Below are 26,856 nucleotides of genomic sequence, written 5' to 3'. Positions count from 1 at the left end.
GTAGTGGAGACCTATAAAGGGAATACCTCAGTAATGCCAATTATATTATAATGTTGAGAGTCAACTGAAAAGCTATTTTATATATGCATGCAGCACATGTGAATCCAACAATCTTTTCTCCTCTCTTAGGCAGCATTCCCATTAAAGTCAGTGGGCGGAGCAAATAAGGACAGCAGAATTTGTCTCTGTGTTAATGTAATATCAAGGTCCAAATTTTAATCACAGAAGTCATGAAACTCAAGCTATACAGAGCATCCCAAATGAGTGTCAGTAGCAGCTTTATACCACACTAATTCTAATGCATTTCAGAAATGTTATAGAGAGTTTATAATGCTTTAGTGATACTATTTTTCATAGGCCCTTCACCTGTAAAAGCCAGGCTGCCATAGTTAATCCTGCATCCCAAGCGTGCAAACATTAGAAAGGGAGAGAAAAATATCACTAATTAATATATGGAACCTATACAAATTATCTACTTAAACCTAGCCTATGTCTGCTCTATCTACCTAGTAAGTTTTTATACCACGCTTATCACCATGTACAGAAGCATTTATCATCAGTCCTCCTTCCACTCCAGCCACAGGAGGTAAGGCAGTGAGGTGAGTTTCCATGATGCACCTTATTAAAGAGGATATCAGTGGCTAGTGCTCTGTGCCAAACACCAGTGTTTCTTCCAGCACAGTTATGCTGATTGACACCAGCTAAGAATCTGGCCTATGTGTCTGTCCTGGCACAATGACTCCAGGAGCTGCTACCCTACCACTGGCTGTGTCTAAAATGTGCAATAGAACCATTCATTTATTTTTTAAAAATTCATATGTTGAGTGCATTGTACAATGATATTTAGAGATGAATACTGTCTGCCCAGCTTTCTGTAGTTAAATGACTAAGCTTATAGGAGTAGGGATGGTCCGGGAGTCAGGATGCTAACCTGGGACTTGGCTGACCTGGGTTCAATTTCCTGCTCCATCACAGATCTCCTGCATGATGATGGACAAGTCAATCTCTGTGTTTCTGTTCCCATCTGTAAAATGGGGATAATAGCACTTCCCTACATTACAGGGGTGTTGTGAAGATAAATACATTCAAGGCTGTAAAGCACTCAGATATTAGAGTAAGGGGGGGCATATATGTACCTTGGATACACAGGAATGAAGGATTTGTCAAAGTCAACAATGCACATATAAATACAGGTTGCCTGTAAAATCTCAATTCCTGGGAGTAGAAAAGATTATAAAGATGGAACAGAAATTAATCCATGTAATTTACTCTTGAAAGTCAGAAAGATGGTTGCAGTGTATGGGAATAGCTTCCTTTTTCACTCCCTGGTCAGTAAGAATTCAGGCTATGAATAGCAACTGTGGCATGTAAAATCCATTTACTCCATGTTTGTTCATCTGACCTGTAATCTCAAACTCCATTCAATCTGCACAGATTTCAGTTGTTTGCCTGATAGCAACAACTCTTGATTATGACCAGCTGGGCGCTATGAAATATCTCAGAACACTCAGGGCATTGAGGCCCCTCCGAGCCCTATCCAGATTTGAGAGCATAAGGGTAAGGGTACCTTTTAGTGTCTATGAAGTATGTGCACTTTAATGCTGAGCACCTTCTAACTTTCCTTACAGGAAAATAACATGGAGTCTTCTCTTTTAGGTGCTGTGTGGGGATCCAGATAACAGTGAAAAATGGAAAGAGCCAAACAAATTATATACATAATTCTTTTAAAGAGTCTATAATAGACTCAGATCCAGTGGCAATTTAGGAAGAGATTTTTTTTAATCAGTATTTAGGATTGACCATTCGTTTTACAATGAAATCTTAAAATCTTCTACCATTTTAATAAATCATTGGATATTGAAGAATCTTAAAATGATTCATTGGAGAGCACCAAATGATAGCATTTACATGATTTAATAATACTTTTAACAATGATAGATACACACACACCTCTGTCAGGTATAAAATAAATAAAATGTTAGTGCCACAGAATAATATTTTTGTGATTGTAATCTCCCCTTTTTCTAACCACATAGCTCCTATGGACATTACTAGGCACTCTGCGTGCTTCACTAGAGGGAAATAGACAACTTTAATACTCTATTTCTAAGAGTTTACATTAAATTGGAAACAAAGACTTTATGTTCTGAAGGAATCATGAAAAGAATTGTGTATATATTTGGATGTTAAACCTTCTTTTCTTTCTGTATTGGTCTAATTCTATGTCCTCCATTTAGGTTATTTCATCATCATTCCACTAACAGGTTTTTTCTTTTCAGAAAGGAAAGGCAGAAGAGAAGTAAAATGATAGGATTGTGCTAATAGTTTGGACTTTTGCTTTATGTCTCCATTCAGGTCTCTTTAATAAGCCTCATAGCTAACTCACTTGGATACTCCGAAATGGGTCCTATTAAATCCCTTAGGACCCTCCGAGCTTTGAGACCATTAAGAGCATTGTCACGATTTGAAGGGATGAGGGTAAGAGTAAATAAGTAATCATCGAAGCCCATCTGTGTGAACATCAAGCATGTAAAAGGGCCATATTTCTTTGGTTTTGTTTTCATTATGACTGCAAAGGAAATGAATGATAATGCCATATTAAAAAAAAAAAACCACCTTCATTGTCTTGATTGCAGTAGTATAGCTGCAGCTTTTACTCTCTGATTGATTTCATGATAAGCTAATCCCGCTGCATTATTTGTCATATTATGTTTTAAAAACAGCTTTTTGGATGAGGTAACATCTGGCTAATAATTATCTCTTTAATTATGCATCACATTGGGGAAAATAATTTTGCTACAGGTTTGCTCCTGCCTCCAAATTTTATTAAAATTAGAATGAATCACAAAGTTGTTGAGGACTTTTTCACTAATAAAGAAAATGAACATTAGAGGCATACTATATATGAAAAACAAATGAGCAAATTCACAAAAAATTTCCTCTGAAGAATTTGAATTTTAAGATAGAATGCCAGGATTAGCATTGTAACCATGTGATTTGTGTTCATTGTTCTATCTTGCATGTCTGTCCTCTCCAATTTGCATTTTCTTGAATGTATGGCTGTGTCCACAGCTATCATGCATATTTATTTGTGCTTGATTAGCATAGCAAGTATGTTTAAGGATCTGGATTTGAGCTTTGTTTTTTAAACTATTTTTGTCATGCATGACTAGCAAAAGATGATAACTTCATTCTGTACTAGTCAAGGTTATCACTAATACTGTAAATCACATGGCAAAACAAAACAAATCGCTTTATGGCACAACCTGTAACATTTGTGAGCACATAAGATACCAATGTAAGCACCATTTCCAAGATTTCTGATGGATATATATGTAAAATGACATCTGTCCTATCTGAGTTCCAGAGGGGTAGCTGTGTTAGTCTGTATACAGCAAAAACAACGAGAGTTCTGTAGCACTTTAAAGACTAAGAAATTTAATTTCAGCAGGCATAAGCTTTTGTGAGTGGATATGTAAATGTTGCCTACTATATATGTTACCTATTTGCTGTATCATTTCTACCAACTGCATCTGAGGAAGTGAGCTGAAGCTCACGAAAGCTTATGCCTACTGAAATTAAATTTCTTAGTCTTTAAAGTGCTACAGAACTGTCGTTGTTTTTGTCCTATCTGAAGAACCCAAATCCCTAAAATATGTCAAGGAAAATGATAAGATGTTAATAATAAAATGAATTTGGGATATGGCTTCTTTTGCCTCTAGGTCACAAGTTCAAATTCAATATAAATCACTAGTGATCAAAAGTCTATAGAGTTTGTGTGCAATGAGTTGGTGGTTTCAGCTGAAGTCCTAGTGGTCCAGTTTCTATATTATAATCGTACCATAGTAAGACAGCCAGAGAGGACTGAATGGGCCTAAAAATTGAGCTAACCCTAGAGATAAAGTACATTGGTGGAGCAGTTTGGGGCATCCAAATTTGAACTTTTTTTGGTTCATCTGCACTCTTCTTAGTGAACCCATATGATATTGTATTTTAAAGAATATTCACACCAAAAACAGGGCATAGGCTTAAGCAGTCAGATTCTCAGCTGGTGTAAATTGGTGCAGCTCTATTGAAGTTATAGAATTACTTCTGTTTGCACCAGCTGAGGATCCGGCCCCATATCTTTATTAAGTGTGAGTTGTGCCATATACTCAGCTTCACCTACCACAGGTCCTATTGTTTACCACATTCAGGAGCCCTAACAGAAGCAGAGCAAATATGGCACAGATGAGAGGGACAAAGATCCTGATCTAGACCCAGAGTTGCACCAGTTTAACTAAAGGTATGATTTATGCTTGGACCTCTTAATTCGATTTAGACCTGGCTTATATTGGTTTAGCTTACGTTGGTAATATACAAGCTCAAGCAAAACTGATATAACCAGTTTTAAAGTGTTATAAGAATGTCCACACATGAGTTTGTATTGGTTTAACTAAATGGTTGTTAAACCTAGAAACTTTTGTGTGTAGACAAGTCTCAAGTATCGGGCATTTGAGAGGTTGAAAAGCTGTTGGAGTAGAGAAACACTGAAGGAAGGTTGATGGGATGTTTACTGAGAGCTGGAGAAGAGGATGATTTGCTGTAGTCCTACATGGAGGAGACCATTTTCTATTACATCACTACCACAAGTGCTGTTCCTAAAATGCCCATATTCAGAGGTATCCCAGGTTTCCTGACATGAAGTTCTTTTCCTCCCTGCCCGATAGGTATAGTTGGAATGTATACAGTCTTTGTGCCTCCTCTTTTTCTGCTTTCAGAGGTACTGAATTAGCTTGTAAATTATGATAAAGTATAACTGAGACTACATGCTACTGGAAAATCAAATTATATTTTTAGCATGTTTAACCATACTTATCATGGCTAGGGACAATAAGACCTTTCATTATTAGGAACTCATATGCTCCAGAATGCACAAGAAAAATTACCAGAGCAAAGATGTATTAAATAATGTTAATGTTGAGACGCAAACACACAGAGTGAGGAGATATTAATAGTTTGTGTTTGTGTAGTGCCTTCAGTTGAGGAGTTCAAAGTACTTTGCAGGAATAAGGTGGATGCAAGGATGCTTCAATAAACTGTATTGTACCTAGGCTTTGGAGTCAATTGGTCCCAACTAAAGGCAAGAGAGGTAGATAGGTGATTTGGGGCCAGTGAACTGGAGACATAGTGTGTTTGGAGGGGTGGTGTCTGCAAGGTCCCACCCACACAAAGGCTCCTTGATTGTGTAGCAGACCAGGCCCCCTGCCCTCCATATCTCATTTCTTCCTATCTGCCGGTGGGCTGGGTTCCAGTCCAGGCAGAAGAAATCGTCAGTCCGTACCATCCCAAGAGAGGGTTCTATGAGTTAGGAGGTAACTACCTACCACTATTCCGGCTATCCCAAAAGAAAAGCCTGTGGAGGGGGTCTCCCCCAGGGCAACAGCATCAGAGCCTTCTGCTGGTGCCCAGGGGAAGCCACATAACTGCCAAACCTTGCCCCTTCCCTCAGGATGGAGTCTGTGACTCAGCTTTAGTGTGTCTAGGTGTAATTCCAGTCATGGCAGTCTGGCAAGTCCGGCTCCCGCATGGAATGTTGTGGCAATATTTTAAAAGGATAAATGGGAGTACCCAGATAAGATAAGTGACCCAGATAGGCCAGTTACCTTGACCCTGATCCCTGACAAAATCATGGAAAAGCTGATACAGGACACATTCACCAAAGAATTAAAAAATGATAACATAATTAATGCCAGTTATCATGATTTCATGGGAAAAGGTCTTGTCAAAAACTTTGATCTTGTTTTATGACTGGATTGCAAGTTTGGTTAATAAAGGTAACTGTGTTGATATAATATCCTTAGAGGGTTCTATGAGTTAGGAGGAAACTATCAGCCACTCTTCCAGCTATCCCAAAAGAAAACTCTGTGGATGGCGGCCTTCCCCAGGGCAACTGTAGCAGAGTCCTGAGGCAGCAACATGGTGCATACACAGCTGCCGAACTCTTCTGCCAAAATCTGTCTGACTGATAGATCTCAAAAAGTAATTGTAAATGGACACTTGTTATCCAATGATGTAATGTTTCTAGTGTGGTATCAGGGGTTTGATCTTGATCCAAAGCTGTTCAATATCATTATCAATGACCTGGAAGAAAATATAAAATCATTGCTGGTGAAGCTTGCTTATGATACAAAAATTGATGAAATTATATATAAAGTTAAGGACAGATCAATTAAGCAGAGCGATCTTTAGGATGGTAAACTGGGCTCACTTGAACAACATGCATTTTAGTAGAGCCAAGTACAGCATACACCAAGGGACAAAGAAAATAGGACACATTCATAAGAGAGGGAACTGTATCCTGGAAAATGCTGATTGAGAAGGGCTCAGGGGTCATAGTGATGTGATGGCTAACAGAGCTAATGTGATTCTTCCAAGATAAGCAAGGGAATATAAAATAGGAGTAGGGAGGTGATAATGCCTCTTCATACAGCATAAATGAGACCTTTACTGAAATACTGACATTCTGGCATCCACATTTAAAACGGGACATTGAAAAATTGGAAAAAGTTGGAAAAGAGCTACAAGAATGATTCAAGAGCTGAAAAACCTGCCTTACTGGGAGGGATTTAAGAAGTTCAATCTATTCAGCTTATCCAAAAGAAAGTTAAGAGGTGACTTGATCACAATCTATAAGTACTGACATGGGGAAAAGAGTTCTAATAGTAGAGGGCTCTTAATCTAGCAGACAAAGGCATAGTGAGATCAGTGGCTAGAAGCTCTGACTCAGCAAAGTCAGGCTAGAAAAAAGGCACACATTTCTAACAGTGAGAATAATTAAACATTGGAACAATTTACCTAATAATGTGGTGGCTTTTCCATCACTTGAAATCTTTAAAATGAGATTGGATGTCTTGCTAAAAGATAGGATCCTAGATAATCCAGAAGGTATGGACTTGATGTCGGAATTACTGGGTGACCTTTTCTGTGGCCAGTACTAGACAGAAGATCAAACTAAATGTTCACAATGGTACTTTCAAGCCTTAAAATCTACTGGGCAGATCATCAACTGGTATAATAGTCCATGAAGTCAGTAGAGCTGTGACAATTTACACCAGCTGAGGATCTGCCCCATTATGAATCTGTGAAAAGAAATGTTGAAGATTTAAATATCCTCCAGATGCCAAGTAGGGGATTGGGTGACAAAAGGCTACCCCCAACAGAAGTTATGGGGAAGGAGGTTTCAGGCACGGCCTATAAGATATTAGTAGGAATGCGGTGCTATGAAACTATCTCTCATAGATGACTGTACTGTACATATTATTATTTCTAGACATAACAAAAATTTGATCCTTACTTTAGCGAAGTTTGGATCTCAATTCTAACATAAATTATTAATAGTTTCTTTATGTAAAATCAGTATAAACAAGAAGGGAATTAGGCCCTTCATTAATAATTCATTCAAAGAGGTGTTACATGATTTGCTTCAAGTCTTGTGTCATATTTTATTATTTACAAGCCACTGAACATAATTCAGCAACAAAAAAACCGGAGGATGCATGCATGGCCATTATTTGTATTGTCTAACGTGAATGATGATGTTTTGTTCCTAAGCATGATCATTTGCACTGTAATCTCTCTATCTCTAACAGTCATAATGTTTTCCTCTATGTCACATGTAGGGTAACTGTAGTGTTGTTGGGCCAGCATGGATGGACATTGAACAAAACCATGACACTAAAGAGCAAATGAAAATTATTAAGATATCAGTTTGGGCAGTATTCAAATGATCATTTGTTTCGTGAATTATTTTGCCTTTTGGCTTACAAAATAAAGGTTGGGTTAAAACTATAAAGTTAAGAATGCACTAAATCTAAAAATGAAAGATAAAATTAGCAAAAGGGACATCAGTTGTAAAAAGTCTGCATATGGCATAAATGGGTACACGGTCTTGCTAAACATTTGCTCCTTTCAGAAATGTGCAAAGTATAGTTCCAGGCCTCGAAAGAGTTATGTAATTGTATATTTTCTTCAATGTACCAGAATAAACTGCCTGCTCTAAATGTTTAAAATCATTTTACTGTACTCTTTTTCCTTCCCAGAAACACAAAAGTAGAAGTGAAATGAATTTTATATTATAGGCTTGTCAGAAAATTGCACAATATGATAGAATACAAGAACTGACATTTTCCATAACCAGATTCACAATTGAATAAAATTTCATTTTTGTGGATCGATATCACTTTGTCTCGGTTTCAGAAATGTAAATTGAGAAGGGAAAAGGCTTAGTGTCTGTATATCAGATTCTAATCTTGAAAGCATGAAACAAACAAGGAGACAAATTCATATACTAAAGTCTGGAATCTGTAGAATGGCAGCCAGTTTACTTTGGATGGGTTTCTGCAAAATAGTGGCAGCATCTATAGTAGCTGTGGATATGTAAAAATTGTACAAGCCATTAATATAGTGTGAAAAAAATGCATTTTGTGACAATGGTTTTTCTTGGGAAAATGTCTTTCATGTTATGCTTAGCATGCATCAAAGGCTTTACAGTTTGTATGGTGGTTTAGAATGCTAAATAACATCTATTATGTGGTTGTTATATTAACCTTTTGGCGTGCATGTTGATATTATTGAAATTTTGTGATTGAGGACTATCGAGTGCATATTGTATATTCCATTTGCATTGGTTCAGGACCGTATTCAGGACTGGGTTCTTTCCTATACAATATTTTTATGTGTGGCTGTATTCATGGGGTTTGCACGTTAATACTGCCTGGAGGCGATGGAACTCTGCAGAAAACAGAATTATGAAGATTTTGGTACAGTATATAGTGGGAAAATATGAGTCAGATGTATATTAAATCAAGGCGTGTTGGCTGTTCTAATGCTAAACACTGTAAAAATAGGCGTAGTAATGGAAGGGATTAAATTATAACAGTAGATCCTCCATAGCTGCGCTGGTCCAAGCATTTCAGTGACCCTGCTTCATCACTGTAATAGTGGTTTCCAATCAATGGTATTTTTGACAGATGAGACACCACTGGATCAATTACTACTCAGCTAATCAATGCCCTTCATAGTTAGAGTTAAAATGTCAGGTATTGTGTAGGAGACCGGAGTTCAGAAAGAGGTTTAGATACTTTGCTGCTTAGAAGGAAGCCTCTCTTCCTCTCTCCTGGTCCCTTAAACATTGTGAAAATATTTGTTGTGTCCCGCAGACTTCAAATGATGTTCTTAACACATCCCTAAACGTAGGGTCCAATATAAAGCAGAGAGAATCCTGACAGGCACTGGAATCTCGCCCTGTTATAAACAACAATTGGTTGCCAATTAGCAAATGCTCTTGAGCAGGCCCGCCGACAGGAATTCCGGGCCCCCACAGCAGAACAGTCCCACCCCTTCTATCCCAGGCCCAGTCCCCTCCCCCCCTTGGTCCACTCACCACTGCATCCCTCCCCCCCACATCGCTCAGTCCCCCTCCTCTCTTCCACACTCCTCTTTCCCCCCGGTGGCGAGCGACAGCTGGAGAGGCTAAGTGGGGGAAGTGGGGAAGGACGTGACGAGCAATGGCGGGGAGGTGAGTGGAGAAGGAGAGGAGGGATGCACGCGGTGAGTGATGGCAGGGGGGGCTGAGTGGGGAGGAGGGACACAGCTGCGGGGAGGACAAGCGGGGAAAGGGGGGTGTGGAAGAGAGGATGGGGACCAAGCAGGGAGGTGGACTGGTGAGGGTGGATGCAGCGGCAAGTGGGGCAGTGGTGGGGTCTGGGGTGGAGTAGGGGTGGACTGTGCGGGCCACAGGCCGAAGAGGTGGGATGTGAAGCTGGCCAGTCCGAGAAGAAGCCTTCACCCCGCTGTCCCATGGCCCAGGCCCCTTTTTAAATCACCAGACCCCCTAAAAATTACCAGGACCCTGGGCAATTGTCCCCTTTGCCATCCACCCATTCCCCTCCCCCCACCCCCTTGTCAGTGGGCCTGCTCTTGAGATACTGATAGATTATTTTTTTTAAGGTACAAAAAAGAAGAATCTTAAGTGTTCTTAAATTTTACAAAATAGTGGACCAGCTCTACAGTTTTAATCCAGTTTACATCAACTGAGGATCTGGCCCAGTTAGTTTAGTGTACAAAATAGCTGTTTAAGGATGTGTTCATGTGATGGCCTGCAGTAATTGTATGTTTTTCTTTCATTTCACTTATTTAAGGTGGTTGTGAATGCCCTGATAGGTGCCATCCCTTCCATCATGAACGTTCTGCTCGTCTGCCTCATTTTCTGGCTCATTTTTAGCATCATGGGAGTGAACCTGTTTGCAGGAAAGTTTGGAAAATGCATTAACAAGACACTAGGAGATACGCCATTAGAACCTAAAGATGTTAATAACATGAGCGAATGCATGTCCAAAAACATGACAGGGTCTCTTTACTGGACAAAAGTTAAAGTCAACTTTGATAACGTTGGTGCTGGTTACCTGGCTCTTCTACAGGTGGTAAGTTCTATCAGATACACTTGTTCTTGTTAGGTAGACATCCAGTGTTCCAATCATGTGAGATGCTGAGTGTTGTCAGCTCCCACTAAAACCAGCACCTCCTAGAATCTGACTCCAAGTTAACAACTACATTTTTCCTTTTTACTTAAACGGCCAAACATATTCATTTTAACAGGTGTAAATGATTTATACTTTTGCTGATGAATCCTTCCTATAAATATTTATTGTAGTTTCTGGTTTTAGGCTGAGATTAGGACTTTCCAGGGATGTTCACCACTGTTATAGAGTCTTCTTGGAGATGGTCAAAACCCCAGGGTGGATTTGAAACCATTTTTTTCTTCTTCTTCCTGTTATAATCCAGAGCAAAACTGAGTCAGAGATCCTAAAATGAAAATATCACTCTGTTAAGGAATGTGTTCCAGGATACAGTTTATTGGCTTTACTGAACCTGTGATGGGGTCACCAGTGTTCCAGTTAGACCTTAGGTGAAAAAGGCCTGATTCTCTCTCATTTACACTCCTGTAAATTGGCAGTAAATCAGCTGAAGTCAATGCAGTTAATATGGGAGTAAAAGTAGTGTGAGGGGGGGAATTCAGCTCAAAGTCATTTACTCAAATCATTTCACCACCTAGTAAAGATTCAAAGTTGTCATCCAATGACCACAGTGGTCTGCAGAGGACATATTGTAGAGATCTGTCTGGTCACATGATGCTGGCTCCTCCTCCTCACTTCCAGCTGCTAAATTTACTTAAAAGACAGCTAAATACCATTAAGGCCCAGATCCTCACCTGCTGTAAATTGTTGTAGCTCCACTGAAGTCAGTAGAGCTCAACCCTTTTATACCAGCTGAGAATCCTGCCTTTAACGCCTTCCAAATGCCTTTCATGTAAACCTTTGCTGTAGTTGTACGAATGGGAGGGGAAGTGATCCATACAAAATGGGAGACGAGGTGTCTATGAGACAATCTCTATTGAAATGCGGTCAACACTGTGAAAAATTTTGACCCCTCCTTGATATACTAGCATCCAGACATGTTCTGGAGTGATCATGTCCAAACTTCATCTATTAGTTCTTCTTCAAGTCATGTCCCTATGGATGCTCCACTTCAAGTGCATATGTATCTCTTGAGCTCCTGATCGGATATTTTCCACTAGTGGTGTCTGTTTGGGCCTCATGTGCTTCCTATATATCCTCATGCCACACACCAAAGCTATAAAGGACTGTACTGAAAACCACCCTCAGTTCTTCCTCAGTCACCTCAGCCTGAGATAGAGCCCTACCGTGTCTGCTTTGAGTGTGCATCAGCTAACTTCTTGTTTATAGTTTAGTATTATTTAGTATTAGATAGTTGTTAGTTTGTAGATAAGTAGCGTGAGGATTAACTTTGTTCTTCTCCCTTCCTTCAGGGAGCCTTACTGTCTGGCGAGGCATGCCCAGCTTTCCAGGATTCAAACTTTTCCTCTCTTGTCAGGGGGCTATCCTAGTTAGTGACATACACTCTAAGTGTGACTGCTGCCTGGGAGAGTCATACGTCTCCCAGAAGTGTAACATCTGCTTGCCCTAAAATCCAGGACAAGGAAGTATCAGGAGATCAAGTTGAGGCTGCTGCTGATGGCGCACTCCCTTTGACCCACTTCAGAGTCAGGTCAGGAGAGATTCCCACCTCCTGGACATCTGTCTCTGGCCAGAACCAGTGCCCCTTCAACCTCAGCACAAATCTTCCCTAAGAAAGGAAAGACTCTTGAGGACTCAGTGAAGGCTGCCAAGAAGAGGAGCTATGACTTCCTCCCTAAGAAGCCTGCTCCCAAAAGACCTCAGTCCCCCACTCTGGGCATGCTATCAGAAGCCTGATGGCTCAGCTTGGTATCATACAAGTGAAAGATTCTCAGAGGTCTAAAGAGAAACATGGCTCTGACAAAGTCCTGGTATCATCTACATGGGACAAAGAGGGCAAGGATAAGCACTCCTCCAGACTGGTACCATTGAGCAGAGCTTCATCGTTTGTATCTCCCCAGTCAGGACCCTAGGCACTGTGCAAACCAAAGCATCAGACATCATTGGCACCTACTTCAGTATGCTCTAAATCTAGAACACTATCTGCTTCTATTGCCAAGCACACTACCACGTCAGGATCAATCCTTCACTCAGTAACACACGAGTTTAGATACTCAAAAGTATCTAAATATGTAAGTATCATCAGTAGCAGATGAACCAGAATCTCCACTTTTCATGGGTACCATATGCTTCTCAGTACCGAGACCCCAATTTCCAGACTACCGTCACTCTCCAATATTGCCAGATTCTCCAACTTTTTCTGTTGGTGCCCCCCAGTTGGAGGCTATTGAAGAGGATGAGGGAGATCTCCATGTAATCTCTTCCATCTCAGTGCAGCATTCTCCTATCCACCCATACAGGATCTGATTCTTTGACACCCATAGAGAAGACCCTCATGCATGACACAAAAGTGTGGTGGGACCAACCCTGGAAGCCACCCCTGCTCCCAAATGGGCTCCTCCAATGGCCATACTGGGATTCCTGGGCTGCATACCAACAGCAATTTGCCAGACCATCAGCTCCAACACATCGGGAGGCTAGAGATATTCAGTCTTCTCCTCAACTGAGACGCCAACACAAGGAGACATTTCAGGAACAGAAAGCTAGGGCAGATAAAAAAGTCACCCCTCAAATTCCTCTTTTTATTGTCTCCAGATGAGGCAGTGATGCCTCCACCACCATCCATGGCCAATGATTTCCAGCAATTTCAAGATGTTATAAAGCAGTTAGCCAACACTCTTCAAATACGACTGAAAGAGGTCAAGGATTCGCAACACAAATTATTTGACATGTTACAATCAGCAACACCAACCAGGGTTGTGTTACCCATGAATTAGGCACTCTTGGACCCAGCAAAGATTATTTGGAGAATACCCACTACCATTTCACCAACTTGAAAATGGGCAGGTAAAAAAATATTATGTCCCCTCTAAGGAGTCCAAAATGTTATTCTCCCATGCCCCATGTAATTCTCTGGTGGATGCAGTGAATGAACAGGACAATGGTTCCCAACCTGTGGCCCAGGGGCCAAAATAGGCCCGTGGGGGCATTCAAAGTGGTCCGCGGCTCGCCTCCTGCTGACTGCAGAAGGGAGCCGCTGCCTAAGGACTGAGGTGGAGCGTGTTTTCAGTGGGGCTAAAAGACGGGTACAGACTCCTTGCTGCAGCCAAGGGGATGGGAGATCAGCGCTCCCCTACCCTTGGCTATAATAGGGAGCACGGCAAAGCGCTCTTCCTGGGTCCCGAGGCACTGGGGTCCCTGCTGGAGCCAGAGGGAGGGGAGCACTGATCTCCTGTCCCCCTGGCTACAGAAGGGAGCCACTGCCTAAGGACTTAGGTGGAGCGCACACGGCTACAGGATGTGTGCGGTTTTCCTGCTGCAGCCAAGAAGACGGGAGATCAGCGAGGAGGCAGCCTCTTTGCTGAATTCCTTCCTTCTGGCTGCAGTTTGAGGGGAGGGGTCCTGCTGGCAGAGATTAGTGGCCCTTCAGATTTGTAAAAATTATATCTGTGGCCCTTGAGCCAAAAAGGTTGGGAACCACTGGAACAAGGTAAGAAACACTTCTCCAAGTCTGCCCAGTATGACAAAGATCAAAAGTGCTTAAACCTCTTTGGACAGAAGTCCTATTCATCTGCAACCTGCAATTTTGGATTTCAAACTATCAAGCAGTCATAGCTAAATATAGTTTCAGAAGCTATAATAAATATATGGCTTTTATTGATCATCTTCCACAGAAACAGAGGGAACAATTTCAGGCCATCATCATGAAGGGGTCAGTTATTACCCAGGATATCTCTTCAAGTGTCCTTGGATGCTGCAGACACCACTGCCATGTCCATTTTTATGGCAGTAGTTATGCACAGGGTGTCATGGCTCTAACTCCTGGGATTCCCGTGAGATCTGAATCTCCCCTCTGATGGTTGAAAGTTGTTCTCAGAAACCACGGATGAGTCTCTTCACACACTAAAAGACTGCAGGATCATGTTAAGATCTCCAGGTATATGTAACTCCTACAAATAAAAGAAAATTGAATAGGTCACAAACTGGCCAGAGATCTCACCCTGCTCAGCTGTCTGGGTTTCACAGATCCACCAAACTCTCCATGAAGAGACATAAGTTCCAGAGAAAGAGGGGCTTCTCATTCTTCTTCTGCAAGTATCCAGTCATCATCGAAACAACAGTTTTGATGGGTCAGTCAAGGGTTCAAATCCTCCCATACCTCTAGTTTAGCAGCTGCAACCTTTTACCCTCCTTCTCCCTTTTGGAGACGCCTTTCCCATTTCCAATATGCTGGGAGGTGAGTCACTACAGACAAGTGGGTCATAGAGGTCATAACATCAGACTACACCATCCAATTTATATCCCTCCTTCCTTTCCACCCATCTTCCCATCCCTCTTTAGGGATCCCTCTCACAAGCGTTTACTGAGACAAAAAATAGACTCTCTCCTTCATTTAGGAACAAAAGAACCAGTCCCAGCTCTTCACAAAGGAAAGGGGTTCTATTTAAGGTATTTTCTTGTGCCAAAGAGGGACAGAGGGTGGAGACCAATCTAGGATCTAAGACCACTAAACAAATTTGAAAGTCTCAAAAGTTCAGGCTGGTGACTCTGGCAGCTATAATCCCTTGACTAGAGCCAAGAGATTGGGTTTTGGACCTCAATCTACGACAGGCTAATTTTCATATAGCAATGCACCCATCTCACAGAAAACTCCTAAGCCTTATAATTTGCCAGAAACATTTTGAATAATGAATACATTACTTCCACCTCTTCTCAGCTCCAAGAGTGTTCTCAAAGGTCCTAGCAGTACTCTCTGCTTACCTTCTTTGGGAGGAAATTTTAGTCGTTCCATACCTCAACAACTGGCTGCTCAAGTGTCAGACTGATGAAGCAGTATTGTCATCCACTCAGACAGCTTTTTCCACCCTTTTCCAAGAATTGGGTCTTCGGCTCAGTGTAAATAAATCCACATTAACCTATGCAAAGACAATACATTTCATACGGACATGGATTTATGACAGCCAGGGCCTATTTTCCCACAGACAGATTTTAATAACTTTATCAAATCCAGTCAGAACCATTCAAGGGAGTCTTGAACCTCAGTAAGAAACCATCTGCAGCTCCTGGGTAATATTGCAGCTTGCATCTTCATGACCAATCAACCTCCATTGCTTCCAAGGCTGGCTCAGATCAATCTATTCAGCAACCAGACAATTTGGAGAAGAAAGTTGCAGTTCCCCTTCATGTAAAGAACTCCTTAGATTGATGCAAAAATGAAATGGCCATTGGTGCAGGCATTCCTTTCATTTGCCCAGCTTGAACAATAACCATGATAATGGATACATCCCTGCTGAGTTGCATCTCAGTACCCTCATAGTTCAAGGCAGTTAGTCACATCAGGAAAATAATTTCCACATCAAACTATTGGAAGTCAAGGCTGTCAGGAATGCTTGTTTTCATTTCCTACCCCTCAACAGGGGCAAATCAATCAGGATTATGATGGACAATGTGGCCTGTGTATTCTGTATGAATAAACAAGGAAAAACAAGATCCCTCAAACTGTGCACTGAATCAATAAAGTTGTGGAACAGGTGTACAGCCCCTCAGATCAACACTTCAGCCATCTAGCTCCCTGATGTTCAGAACATCACAGCGGATATTCTCAGCAGGCATTTCTCCCAGGATTACAAATAGGAACTGGACTCTCAAATTCTCCATGGCATATTCCTAAATTGGGGACTTCCAGAGGTGGACCTCTTTGCTACCTCCAGGAACAAGAAGTGTTTTCTGTTTTGTTCAAGAGGAGGTCTAAGCCATCATTCTCTTCAAGATGCCTTTCTCCTGTCTTGGATGAAGGGCCTACTCTATGCATTTCCTCCAACACTGCTAATACTGAGAGTGATGAACAAGACCAGACAGGACAAAGCTAATCTTAGCCTTCTAGTACCAATCAGGCTGAGACAGCTTGTTATCCTTACCCGCTTCACCAGTGCATCCACCCAGTGACCAAACTTCCAGTCATTCTTCATCTCATCTTCCAAGATGCAGGTCATTTACTTCACCCCAAACTAGGGATCCTCCACCTCAGTGTATGGTTCCACGATGGCTTGCGGGGTTAGAATCTACCTGCTCTTTGGAACTACAAATGTTACTGAACAGTAGAAAGGAGTCAACCTGAATTACTTACCTGCAGAAGTGGAAGAGATTCAACCATTTGTGTCAACACCACCAACTCATCTCTGAATCCTCACTGCTCTCAGTTGTCCTGGATTACCTGTTGGACCTAAAGAAACCAGGGTTATCAGTTAGCTCAATTCAGATTAATTGGCTGCAATATCAGCTTTTCATCCTCCAGTAGAAGGATTTTTTTATCTGCTCACCCTATATCTTCAAGGTTTATTAAGAATTTGAGGAACCTAGAGTACTCTACCCCCAAGTTAGGGACTCCACTCTGACTTGGAAGCTCAACCTAGTACTTAGATATCTCACAAAACTGCCATTCAAACCAACGACAACACCTATTCTTTGCTTCACTTATCTATGAAGTCAGCCTTTTTAGTAGCTATCACATCGGTCCATAGAGTCAGAGAAATTAGGGCCTGGATAGCAGAGTTCCCCCTTAACTGTGTTCTTCAAAGACAAGATCTGTTTATTGCCCGCCCACATCCTAAATTCTTACCAAAGTTACAGCTGGACTTTCTTCTTAACCAGTTCATTCACCTACCAGTGTTTTTTCAAAAAGCACATAGTCTCAACAGAGATCTCTTTTCATACATTAGATGTCAGATGGCCATTGGCCTTCTATCTATATAGGACCAAGCAATTCTGAAAGTCACCTCAACAGTTCATGTCCATTGCAGACAGATCCAAGGAGTCCACAATCTCTGCCCAAAGACAGTGGAGGTGGATTTCTGGGTGTATTGTCACTTGTTATGATGCAGTTGGTGCTCAACCCTCCTCAAAGGGTGATAGCACATGCGACCAGATCACAAGCAATTTCCACGGCATGACACAAAAATATTACAGTATCTAAGATACATTAGGGCTTCAGTACATACATTTCCTAAACACTATGCTTTGATCCATGCCTCCTATTCAGGTGCGACACTTGGTAACACAGTCCTGTCTTCAGTTCTGGACTCAATTCCAAAGCTTTCTTCTCCCTTGGGGATACTACTCAGGAGTCACCTGAAATGGAGCACCCATAGGGCTGCTATTCAGAAAAGAAAAAGTGGTTACTTGCGCTATGTAGTAACTGGTTCTGTGAAATGATCCCCCTATGGGTGTGCCACTACCCGTCCTCCTTGTGTTTTGCATTAGGCTATTCTCTGTGGGACATTCAGATAAAGAAGGAATTGAGGGCGGTTTGCCCATGCCACCTTATATAGCCACAGTGCACAGCATGAGGATGTATTGGATGCATACAGAGGCCAAATGGACACTGCCAATGGAAAATCTCAAATCAAGAGCTGGAAAAGAGTATGGGTACCGGAAATGGAGCATCCATAGGGGGACACATCTTGAAGAACCACAGTTACTACACAAAGACAACGAGAGTTCTGTGGCCCTTTAAAGACTAACAAATTTAATATTTGCAGACATAAGCTTTCGAGAGACTTAGCTCTCTTCTTCAGATGCAGTAATACAGAAAATAGGTAACACAGAGGTATCTTATAGGTATCCAGGTGCATTGAGAACAATGGGGGAGGTGGAGTCCGGTACTTAAGACCTAATGACGACCATTGAGTAGGAGGTGAGAATGGGTGAGCAAAGTAATTTACCTTTGGTAGTGAGAGAGCCATTCCAAGTCTCTGTTTAAACCCAGTTTGAATGTGTCAAGTTTGCAGATCATTTCTAATTCAGCAGTTTCTCTTTGAAGTGTGTTTTTGGAGTGAGTACCTTCTTCTTCTACACAGACAGTTTCCTGTGTGATACTCTCAAGGAGAAATACACATATAAAGCATATTGCAAAGACCTCTCCACATTAACTGGTAGTGACCTCTCATAGTAATTAATTGGCAAGACATCCTTTCAATGTTGAAAGCCCACATATTTTCTGTTCTGAACAAATTTAACTTTTTCAAATTCAATTAATATAGATAAAGTGTAGAAAATATATTCTGTTCAGTGTTAATTTAAGCCTAAGGATCAAATCTGAAAAATTAAGCACTTTTGCACACAGCTCTCTGTTACATGATTGAAGTGTGTACTTGAGCACTCTAGTTATTAATATATATTTCTTTCTTACTTGACTTCCTTGTGACATTCAGGTTACAATGCTTTGTCTTCCCTTCACTTCTCTATCAGTGCTGACAACAACACCCTTGCCCAGTCACTCAGGCTGGTAACCTGAGCATCATCTTCCACTTGGCCCTCTCAGGAGAATGCACATCAGACTAATTTGCAGCTTCTCCCTACATAACATTTCAAGACCATCCTTCCTCCCCATTGAGGTTCCCTAAATGAGGTGGGTATTAGATGGATTTGAAGGAGGAGAAGGAGCACACTTGGCATATGGGACAAGGAAGATGTTAAAAAGATGTCTGCTGTGACATAGGGGGTGACTTGAAGCTAAGAGTGGGAGAAGGAGACAAAAGCAGAGCTATGTTTACAGGGAAGGCCAGAAGATAGAGGGCAAGTAGAAGAGAGTAAAGATGTGTGTCTATATATAGAAGACATACTCTGAGTTCTAAGATAAAAAACAGGGAGCATCATTTAAAAGGGTCCCACATGGATATTTTTTCATCTTGATTGTAGATTAAGAGATTTAGCCTCACCCTGTCACTCCTACAACTTTCCAGCACTTGAATTTGCTTTTCTGAAGACCGTACTTCTTCTCAGTAACTGACTAGAAGTTCTGGCTGTCTCCGTTGGAGTACTACTTCTTTAATTGCTTGTCCACACACACACACACACACACACACACACACACACACACACACACACACACACACACACACACACACACACACACACACACACACACACACACACACACACACACACACACACACACACACACACACACACACACACACACACACACACACACACAGCCCTCTTGGCGTGCATATACCCCATGCACTTGAGATTGGAATCTTTTGGCCATTCCAAGTGGCAGTTGCTGTTCCTTAACAATTTCAAGTCTCTGAGAAAGAAATCCATTGGTCAGCTGAACTTTCTGTTACTGCCATCTTATCATCCTCAGACAACAAATTGTGGTCTCAAATGTTCAACCACACCCTGCCAACTACAAATCCTTTCAAGACCTGCTTCATTAGATGGCATAGAAATTCTAGTTGAGGGAGTGCAGGAAAAATCCTATATATTGTTAGACACCTTGCACACCTTTATGTCAGACAGTCTGGCTATGCCAGTAAATGAGGGACTCTTAGACCCTGCACAGCTTCTATGGCAGACACCTGCATCTATTCCTCCAACATGTTAAAAGATAGACAGAAGATACCAGGTTCCATTTTTGGGATCTGAGTATTTTCACTCTCATCCCATACCTGGATCTCTTGTTGTAAATGCTGCCCAAGAGAGGATGAAAAAGCAAAGCTCTAAGGCGAAACCTGAAGAAAAAGAGACCAAATGCCTGGATCGATCTGGAAGGAAGAGCTACACTTCTGCTGTTAGTATTGCCGTTTACCAGGTACTCCTTGCCACGTATGATTATATCAGTTGGCATAAGGTATCAGACTTCGCAGACGAATTATCACAGGATTCAAGGGAAAAATTAAGATCCTTAATTGCAAAGAGTCAGTTAAGAGCTCGGACCTATTTACAGGCTGCAACTGGTGCATCACACTACAGCAAGGACAATGGCAACAGCAATGATGATGAAATGGGCATCATGGTTATGATCTTCAGGGATCCTCAAAGAAGAATAGACTGCAATAAAGAATTTCTCTTTGCAGAGTTGTGACCTTTTCAGCTGCAAGACAGATGATGCATTTCAGTCTTTAAAGGTCTCCCAAGCAACTCTTAGATCTTTGGATGTATATACTACACAACCCAGAAGGAAACAAATTAAACAGTCCTATCCTAGGTATACTTCTTCCCCATTGTATCCTCCTGACCATAGGCCATCAGAAACTCCTACAAAGAAACAAAGATCATGCATAAGACGTGAGACTGGTTCCTACCAGTTTGATGGTTTAGTAAGTCAAGAGCTGCATAGAATCACACCCAAAGGATCTTTGCCCCTGACCTACCCCATTTGGGGACTGTTTGTTATTTTCAAGATGCCTGGACCAATATAACCTAGGATTATATAATAATATAAGCTAGGTCCTGGAAGACATCCAGGTTGGATATTCAATACAGTTTCAAGCTCCTCCTACTCCTCATCTATCCTCTCTGTCCCCTTTTCAATGACCCCTCTCACAAGAGACTAACACAACAGGACAGTGTCTCTGAGAGCAATAAAAGGTGCACCTTTTCAATACAGGAGGAAAGGTTTTTATTCGCATTATTTTTAATCTCCAAGAAAAAATGAGGGTAGCACCCAATTCTGGATCTTCATTTGTCAGAATGGTAACCCTTCCCTCACTAACCCCATCCCTAGATCCTCAGTACCGGTTTGCAGCTCTCAAACACCAGGGCATATATTTTCATATTTCATTTCACCTAAGACACAGGAAATACTGAAGATTTATAGTAAGGACTTCATATTTCTAATTCGAGATCTTCAGGTTATCAACAACGCCCAAGATTTTCAAAAAATGGCTTGCAATAGAAGCAGCATATTTAAGGTGGCAAAGAATACAAGTTTACACTTGATAGTTGATTGTTCACCTCAACAGATAACATACTATGTTCAGCATATCCTACAGCTCTTTGCCATTTTGGGACTCAAGATCAATGAACAGAAGTCATCCATAGTACCCACCCAGAAAATAGTTTAAGGCAGCACTTCTACACTCCACAAGAGTGAGAGTATACCTACATTAGGCCAGATTTGAAGCCATGGAAGATCTCAGAAGTCTGTTACAAAAGCAACCTCAGATCATTGTAAGAATGTATCTGAAATTATTGCGTGACATGGCCTCATGCACATTCATAGCTCTATATGCCAACTTTCACCTTCGTTGTATGCAAGAGTGGCTGAAATCTATTACCTTCCGAGCAAACATCATATCAATATGCCAGTCCATATTCCTAGACGTGTCCTAAAATCACTAGATTAGTGAAGAATCCCATTCAGATATGCAAGAGTACTCCTTTTTTCTGCCTTCAAGGATAATAGAGACCAATGCTTTCAGCCTTAGTTGGGGAGCATGTCTAAATCAACATCATTCTCAGGGTTTATGGCCCCAAGAAGAGAGTCATCTTCACATTAATGTCTCAGTACTCAGAACGATTCATTTGACAGAGAACACCACAGCAAAATTCCATGTGGAAGAACATGATCACTATGTTGGGAAGGAATTCAACTGTGGAATTGATGCACCTGCCACCAGGTCACCCTTACAGCCATTCACCTACCAGGACTACAGAAAACTCTAGCAGATCACCAGACCAGGAAATTTGCAGATGTCCAGAAATGGGCAAAAATGGACTCGTCATTTGGAGAGCTTTTCACAGGTAAGATCACCCATCCATGGACCTGTTTGCCACAGAAATAAACAAAAATTGTCCTACCTTCTGCTAAAGGGGAGGCCTGAGTCTAGGAACTCTTTTAGATGAATTTGTCATTCCTTGAACCCCAGGTCTAATATATATATATATCCACTGATTCCTCTCATACCGAGGGTCTTAAAGAAGTTCAAACAAGAGTCTGCTATGACAATCCTGATAGCACTAGGTTGGTCCAGGCAATTCCGAGACCTGGATTTCATGAGACTTTCAATTTATTATCCCATTGCATTGTCACTGAGTCTATACCTGGTCTTCTTGGACAATGGTAGCATCTTACATCCAAACCCAGTATCTCTACATCTCACAGCCTGGATGCTGGCTGATTGACATCTGTGCAGAGAACTTGTTCTAGAGACACTTGAAGCATCCTCATAAAAAGCAGAAAGGAAGCAGGAAAGTAGAAGAGGCTCTTTTTGGGCAGAGCAACACAATATTTCTCCAACAGACTAGAAGATTCCTAATATTCTGGATTACTTAATGTCATTAAAATGATACGGATAATGGTGCATCTGGCAACTATATCAGCACACCACCCCACTCTACAGGATCACACTGCATTTTCACATCAAGTAGTAGCTAGATTCTTCAAAGGCCTAACACATATATTTCCACTGATGCAGGAACTCCCTCACTCCTGGGATCTCCATGTGGTTCTGTTTGAATGGATGGGTCTTTTCTCTGAGCATTAAGTTTATTGCACCATCATACTATGAAGGCAGCCTTCTTAATGGCTATCACTTCAGTCCTTTGGGGATCTGCAAGCACTCCTGGTGGGCCCTCCATGCACTGTTTCTCACAAAGGTCACACTTAGGCCCTATCCAAAATTTCTCCCCAAGATGGTTTCTGAGTTCCATTTAAACCATATGATTCCCCTACCACTGTTCTTCCCTAAACCACACTGCAGCCAGGGCATGCAAGAGAGTCCACTCTTTAGATATCCATAAGGCTGTCCTGTTTTTCCTAGATAGATCTTAGTCATCCAGGGCCTTGCCTACATTGTTTGTTTGTTGCTTTTGCAGAGAGAATAAGAGGCCAAGCCATTTCATCTGAAAGGGTATCTAAGTGGGTCTCACACTTTATTAAGCTTTGTTACTAGTTAGCTAGTTTAGTTTGTCCAGGTGAGGTCAGGGCTCATCCCAATCAAGCTCAGACAGCTTCTGCAGCCTCTTTCAGAAGTGTTCCCATTGCACAAATATATAGAGTAGCTAATCACACATTTACAAAACACTATTCCCTGGTAGAGGCATCTAGATTGGATGCTTTTTTTGGCATATAATCTCTGTTATATATCTGTTCAGGTAGAAAAGCTATATGCCATGAAAGGCTTGTATAGCTTTCTTGGACCTTCATGTTTACATTATTCTTTAGTGCCCTCCACAGCAAATGTCCATAACATTAAATTAATATTAATTATAAAATAAAATGGACTGGAAAAATGCAACAGTAAAAATGGCACAGAACAGAGTTAGCACAACAGAAGAAGGAACTTGTTCTTGCTTGTTGGTGCCATCTTAAATGTGTCCCTATGAGGAGCTAACCCTACTGTGGTGTTGAATGCTTTGTTTTAGTTTTAAAATGCTTTTTTTAAGCAAGAGCCATGTTCAAAGAGGCATTCTGAAAATATAAAAATGAAACATTTCTGCCTTCAAAAACAGCCATTGGAATTTTTTGTGGTGGCCATATTGGATTTCCTCCATTTAAGGAGAGTGTCTCCAACTGCCAAATTTGAAGCATTTGTTTTACTTTAAGATATTTGCCTTTTGATTGCCTGATAAATATTCTGACAGATATTCAAAGTCCACCTTTCCTCTCCCCGTGCTAATTTACCACATTTGTATAACAAAATATAATCATGTTCCAAAATGAGATTATCTACAGATAATCTCATCACATGATGATTTCAGTTGAAAATGATGTTTCTCTGGATAGCTTCCAGGCAGGATAATATCACAAACACTCCCATGAAGATTTTTGTCACTTCTTTATCCAGTATGTAAGTGGCTACTAATTCCAGATAAATAATTTCCTTTTCCAGTGTTATGTTTCTTTCATTCCTGATATCTGTTGCTCTTTGCAGATGAAATGTCTAAGGAAATCTTCCAGAAGCCTAATAGGATTTTTAATTATCTCACTTGTAGACCATTTAGGAAAATATAAAATCACAGTCCTGCTTTCCTATAATATTTTATCTTCATCAGATCAGTTCACCAGCCACAGTCACAAAGTACAAACATGTTGTATGCTAAATGTTCCACTCTCACACTGGCTGGAATCTAGCCCACTTACTGTAAATAACCAGGGATAAAATGCCTAAGGAATATAAAAGATTGGGAGAAAAGTACAAGTTAACATCATATCCATTTGTAAGCATGCCATTTCTGCTGTCACAGAAAGAGTGTGATCTCTTATTTCCTCCAGTTCCAGCCTCTCTGAACAGCAGATTGAGCTGCAAATGGAAAGTGGCTGTAAAAAAACTGGAAAGCCTTTCACAGGATTAGAGAAAGAGCTGCAAAAAAAGAAACCAGTAGAGCAGCTGAGAGGGATGAACATGACAGGGTTAAATAATCATTTGTTTCAGTGAAACTACTGATCACATCACCTGCTCTCTAAACTCTTCTCTGATCCTCTGAAAAGTTATATAGATTTTCCAAACAGTGCTGATTTTCAGGGACTAATGTGTTTTATCCAGTGGGTGGGAATGTGTACAACATTATAACCACAGTTTTATATATATTCATCAAAAATAAATAGTGTTGACTTCTGTATGAATTTTCCATTGGGTAAGCAGAATTTAAAAGCAAGAATAGAATGCATTACCTTAAGGATTTAATTTAATAACAGAGAGTATATAATGGAGCTTTGAAAAAGCACTTTGGACATACCTAGCTGAACACAAAGGGCTGAATTCCCGTTGAGAACCATGCACAATTCCAGTTAGCATTATCTGGAATTATGTGCCTAGATGCCACAATACAAATTCAACCCAGGTGTCAGCAAGATTTTAAAAAATGTTGTACATGGTTCTGCTCTCATGCACTCATGAGCACAGTACACTATTGTAAGTCGGGGTAACTCATTGGAAGTAAATGTGTCTGATTCTTCCCTAACACCAATTTTAAAAGCAGTGTAAATCCAGCGATTTACTCCCTCTTTATGATGGTGTCAGTAAAATGAGACTCAGGTTCTGTGGAATTACACTGCTGTAAAACCAGTATAATTTAGGCCAGAATTAGGCCCAATGTTGTGTCAATTTAGTATGATGGCAATAGATCTTGATGTCCTAAAAATAGGATTGTGGCTCCATTTTCATTATCAGGGGCTATATCAATACCCCTTTTCACTGCATTGACACTGTGAAAGGTCCTTAAATTACATTCACACCCACTTTAAGGCCTCTTTATAATGCCAGAGCAGTAGGGTAAATGAGAACCAGCCCTTGTAACTTCACTGGAGTGTCAATAAGTGTGCAGAACAAAGTAAGGAGAGTAGAAGTCCTTATTAAAATACATATCCGCATCAATAGCAGAGGGGACAGAAAAATCACTGGTCAAACACATTGTTTTTCTATAAATGTTCTTTTATTCAAGTTTTGGCCCCAAAAAATCCCTCTATACAGCCATAATCAGCAGTGAAATCTCTGTAATGGCTTATCTCCAGACTACTCCATGTTCTTTACACAAACCTTATATTTCCACATGCATTTTTAAAATTAAATTTAATCCTGATTCATTGTGTAAGATGGGAGCATGTTCTTTAAAACTTTCCCACCACCTGTCTGCTGAGCATGATATGCACCTACACATTCACAGCTTGTGATAACTCTCTTTAAAGCTGGACACCGGGAGCCTGATTTTGCTCTTACTTATGCTGCAGTGTGACTCTGTTGATTTTTAGAGTGTTACCCCGATGTCAGAGTGTTACCCCGCTTTACTTCATGAGAGCAGAACTGGAGCTTCACTATGAATGCACACAGGAGTCAGTGCTCACCAACAAATAAGGGGTTCGTAGTTGGGCCCTAAGTCTTCAGAATTTTTCTTATTCTAAAGCAACCTGATATGATGATTGAAAAGGTCAAGTTATAAACCTCAAAAGATGTTAATAGCAGCCCCTCGTCCTCCTGCAATCTGGCAGATCTGACCACATCTAGGTTCTCCCGTCAATGCCCCCCCTTGCAACCACTCTCCATTATAGCAGGTGTAGCCAGAAGAAAGGGACAGGGCCAGAGAGCTTCTGATCCAGCAGTTCTCAGTTATCAGAACAGATCCCTTCCTAGCCTCTGAATCAGGGAGCAGCAAAGATGGGATAAATCCCCCTTCCCTTTCCTCCTCCCCCTCGTAAGGTCTGCACTAAACGTAACTCAGCCAGATTCAAGAAACAAGGCAATATTTTGTTTTTGCCTGAAGTCAACCAGGTATATTTTTATTCTACAGTGACACATTGATATTTCCCATTTACTTCAATTTCTTACCTGCAGAAAGAAACTCTTCTGAATTTTGAAGATTTAATTGCCATGTTTTTTTTTAAAAAAAAAACCTCCATTAAAAGCCAATATTTTTACCACTAAAAATTACAAGAAAGAAAGAAAAAGAAAATAGCGTGAAAAAGAGAATCCAGAAGGGAAAACGACTTCAGTGTGATCGCAGGTGCTCACATGAACAGAAATTAATGGGTATATTTTGCTTTAAACTAAAAGCA

General features: G+C 40.9%; 1 protein-coding gene across 13 annotated transcripts in view; it reads left to right on the top strand.

Annotated features, from left to right (window-relative positions):
• Positions 1-26,856, top strand: part of LOC137149266 (sodium channel protein type 5 subunit alpha-like) — a 319,903-nt gene that overhangs the window by 283,289 nt on the left and 9,758 nt on the right. For 12 of the 13 annotated variants that reach the window (XM_067542779.1, XM_067542769.1, XM_067542771.1 and 9 more), the window contains 2 exons: positions 2,356-2,478; positions 10,182-10,463. In XM_067542779.1, the coding sequence (XP_067398880.1) occupies positions 2,356-2,478; positions 10,182-10,463 (405 nt within the window). Of the gene's footprint in view, positions 1-1,434; positions 1,558-2,355; positions 2,479-10,181; positions 10,464-26,856 lie in introns of all 13 variants that reach the window. The other variant, XM_067542778.1, reaches the window with a different exon arrangement.

The sequence above is a fragment of the Emydura macquarii genome, unplaced genomic scaffold (genome assembly GCF_026122565.2).
Source record: "Emydura macquarii macquarii isolate MOO-44397 ecotype Brisbane River unplaced genomic scaffold, CSIRO-AGI_Emac_v2 contig_719, whole genome shotgun sequence".
NCBI classification, from domain to species: domain Eukaryota; kingdom Metazoa; phylum Chordata; order Testudines; family Chelidae; genus Emydura; species Emydura macquarii.
Note: the sequence above shows the minus strand (reverse complement) of the source record. Positions and strands in the feature narration are given on the sequence as shown.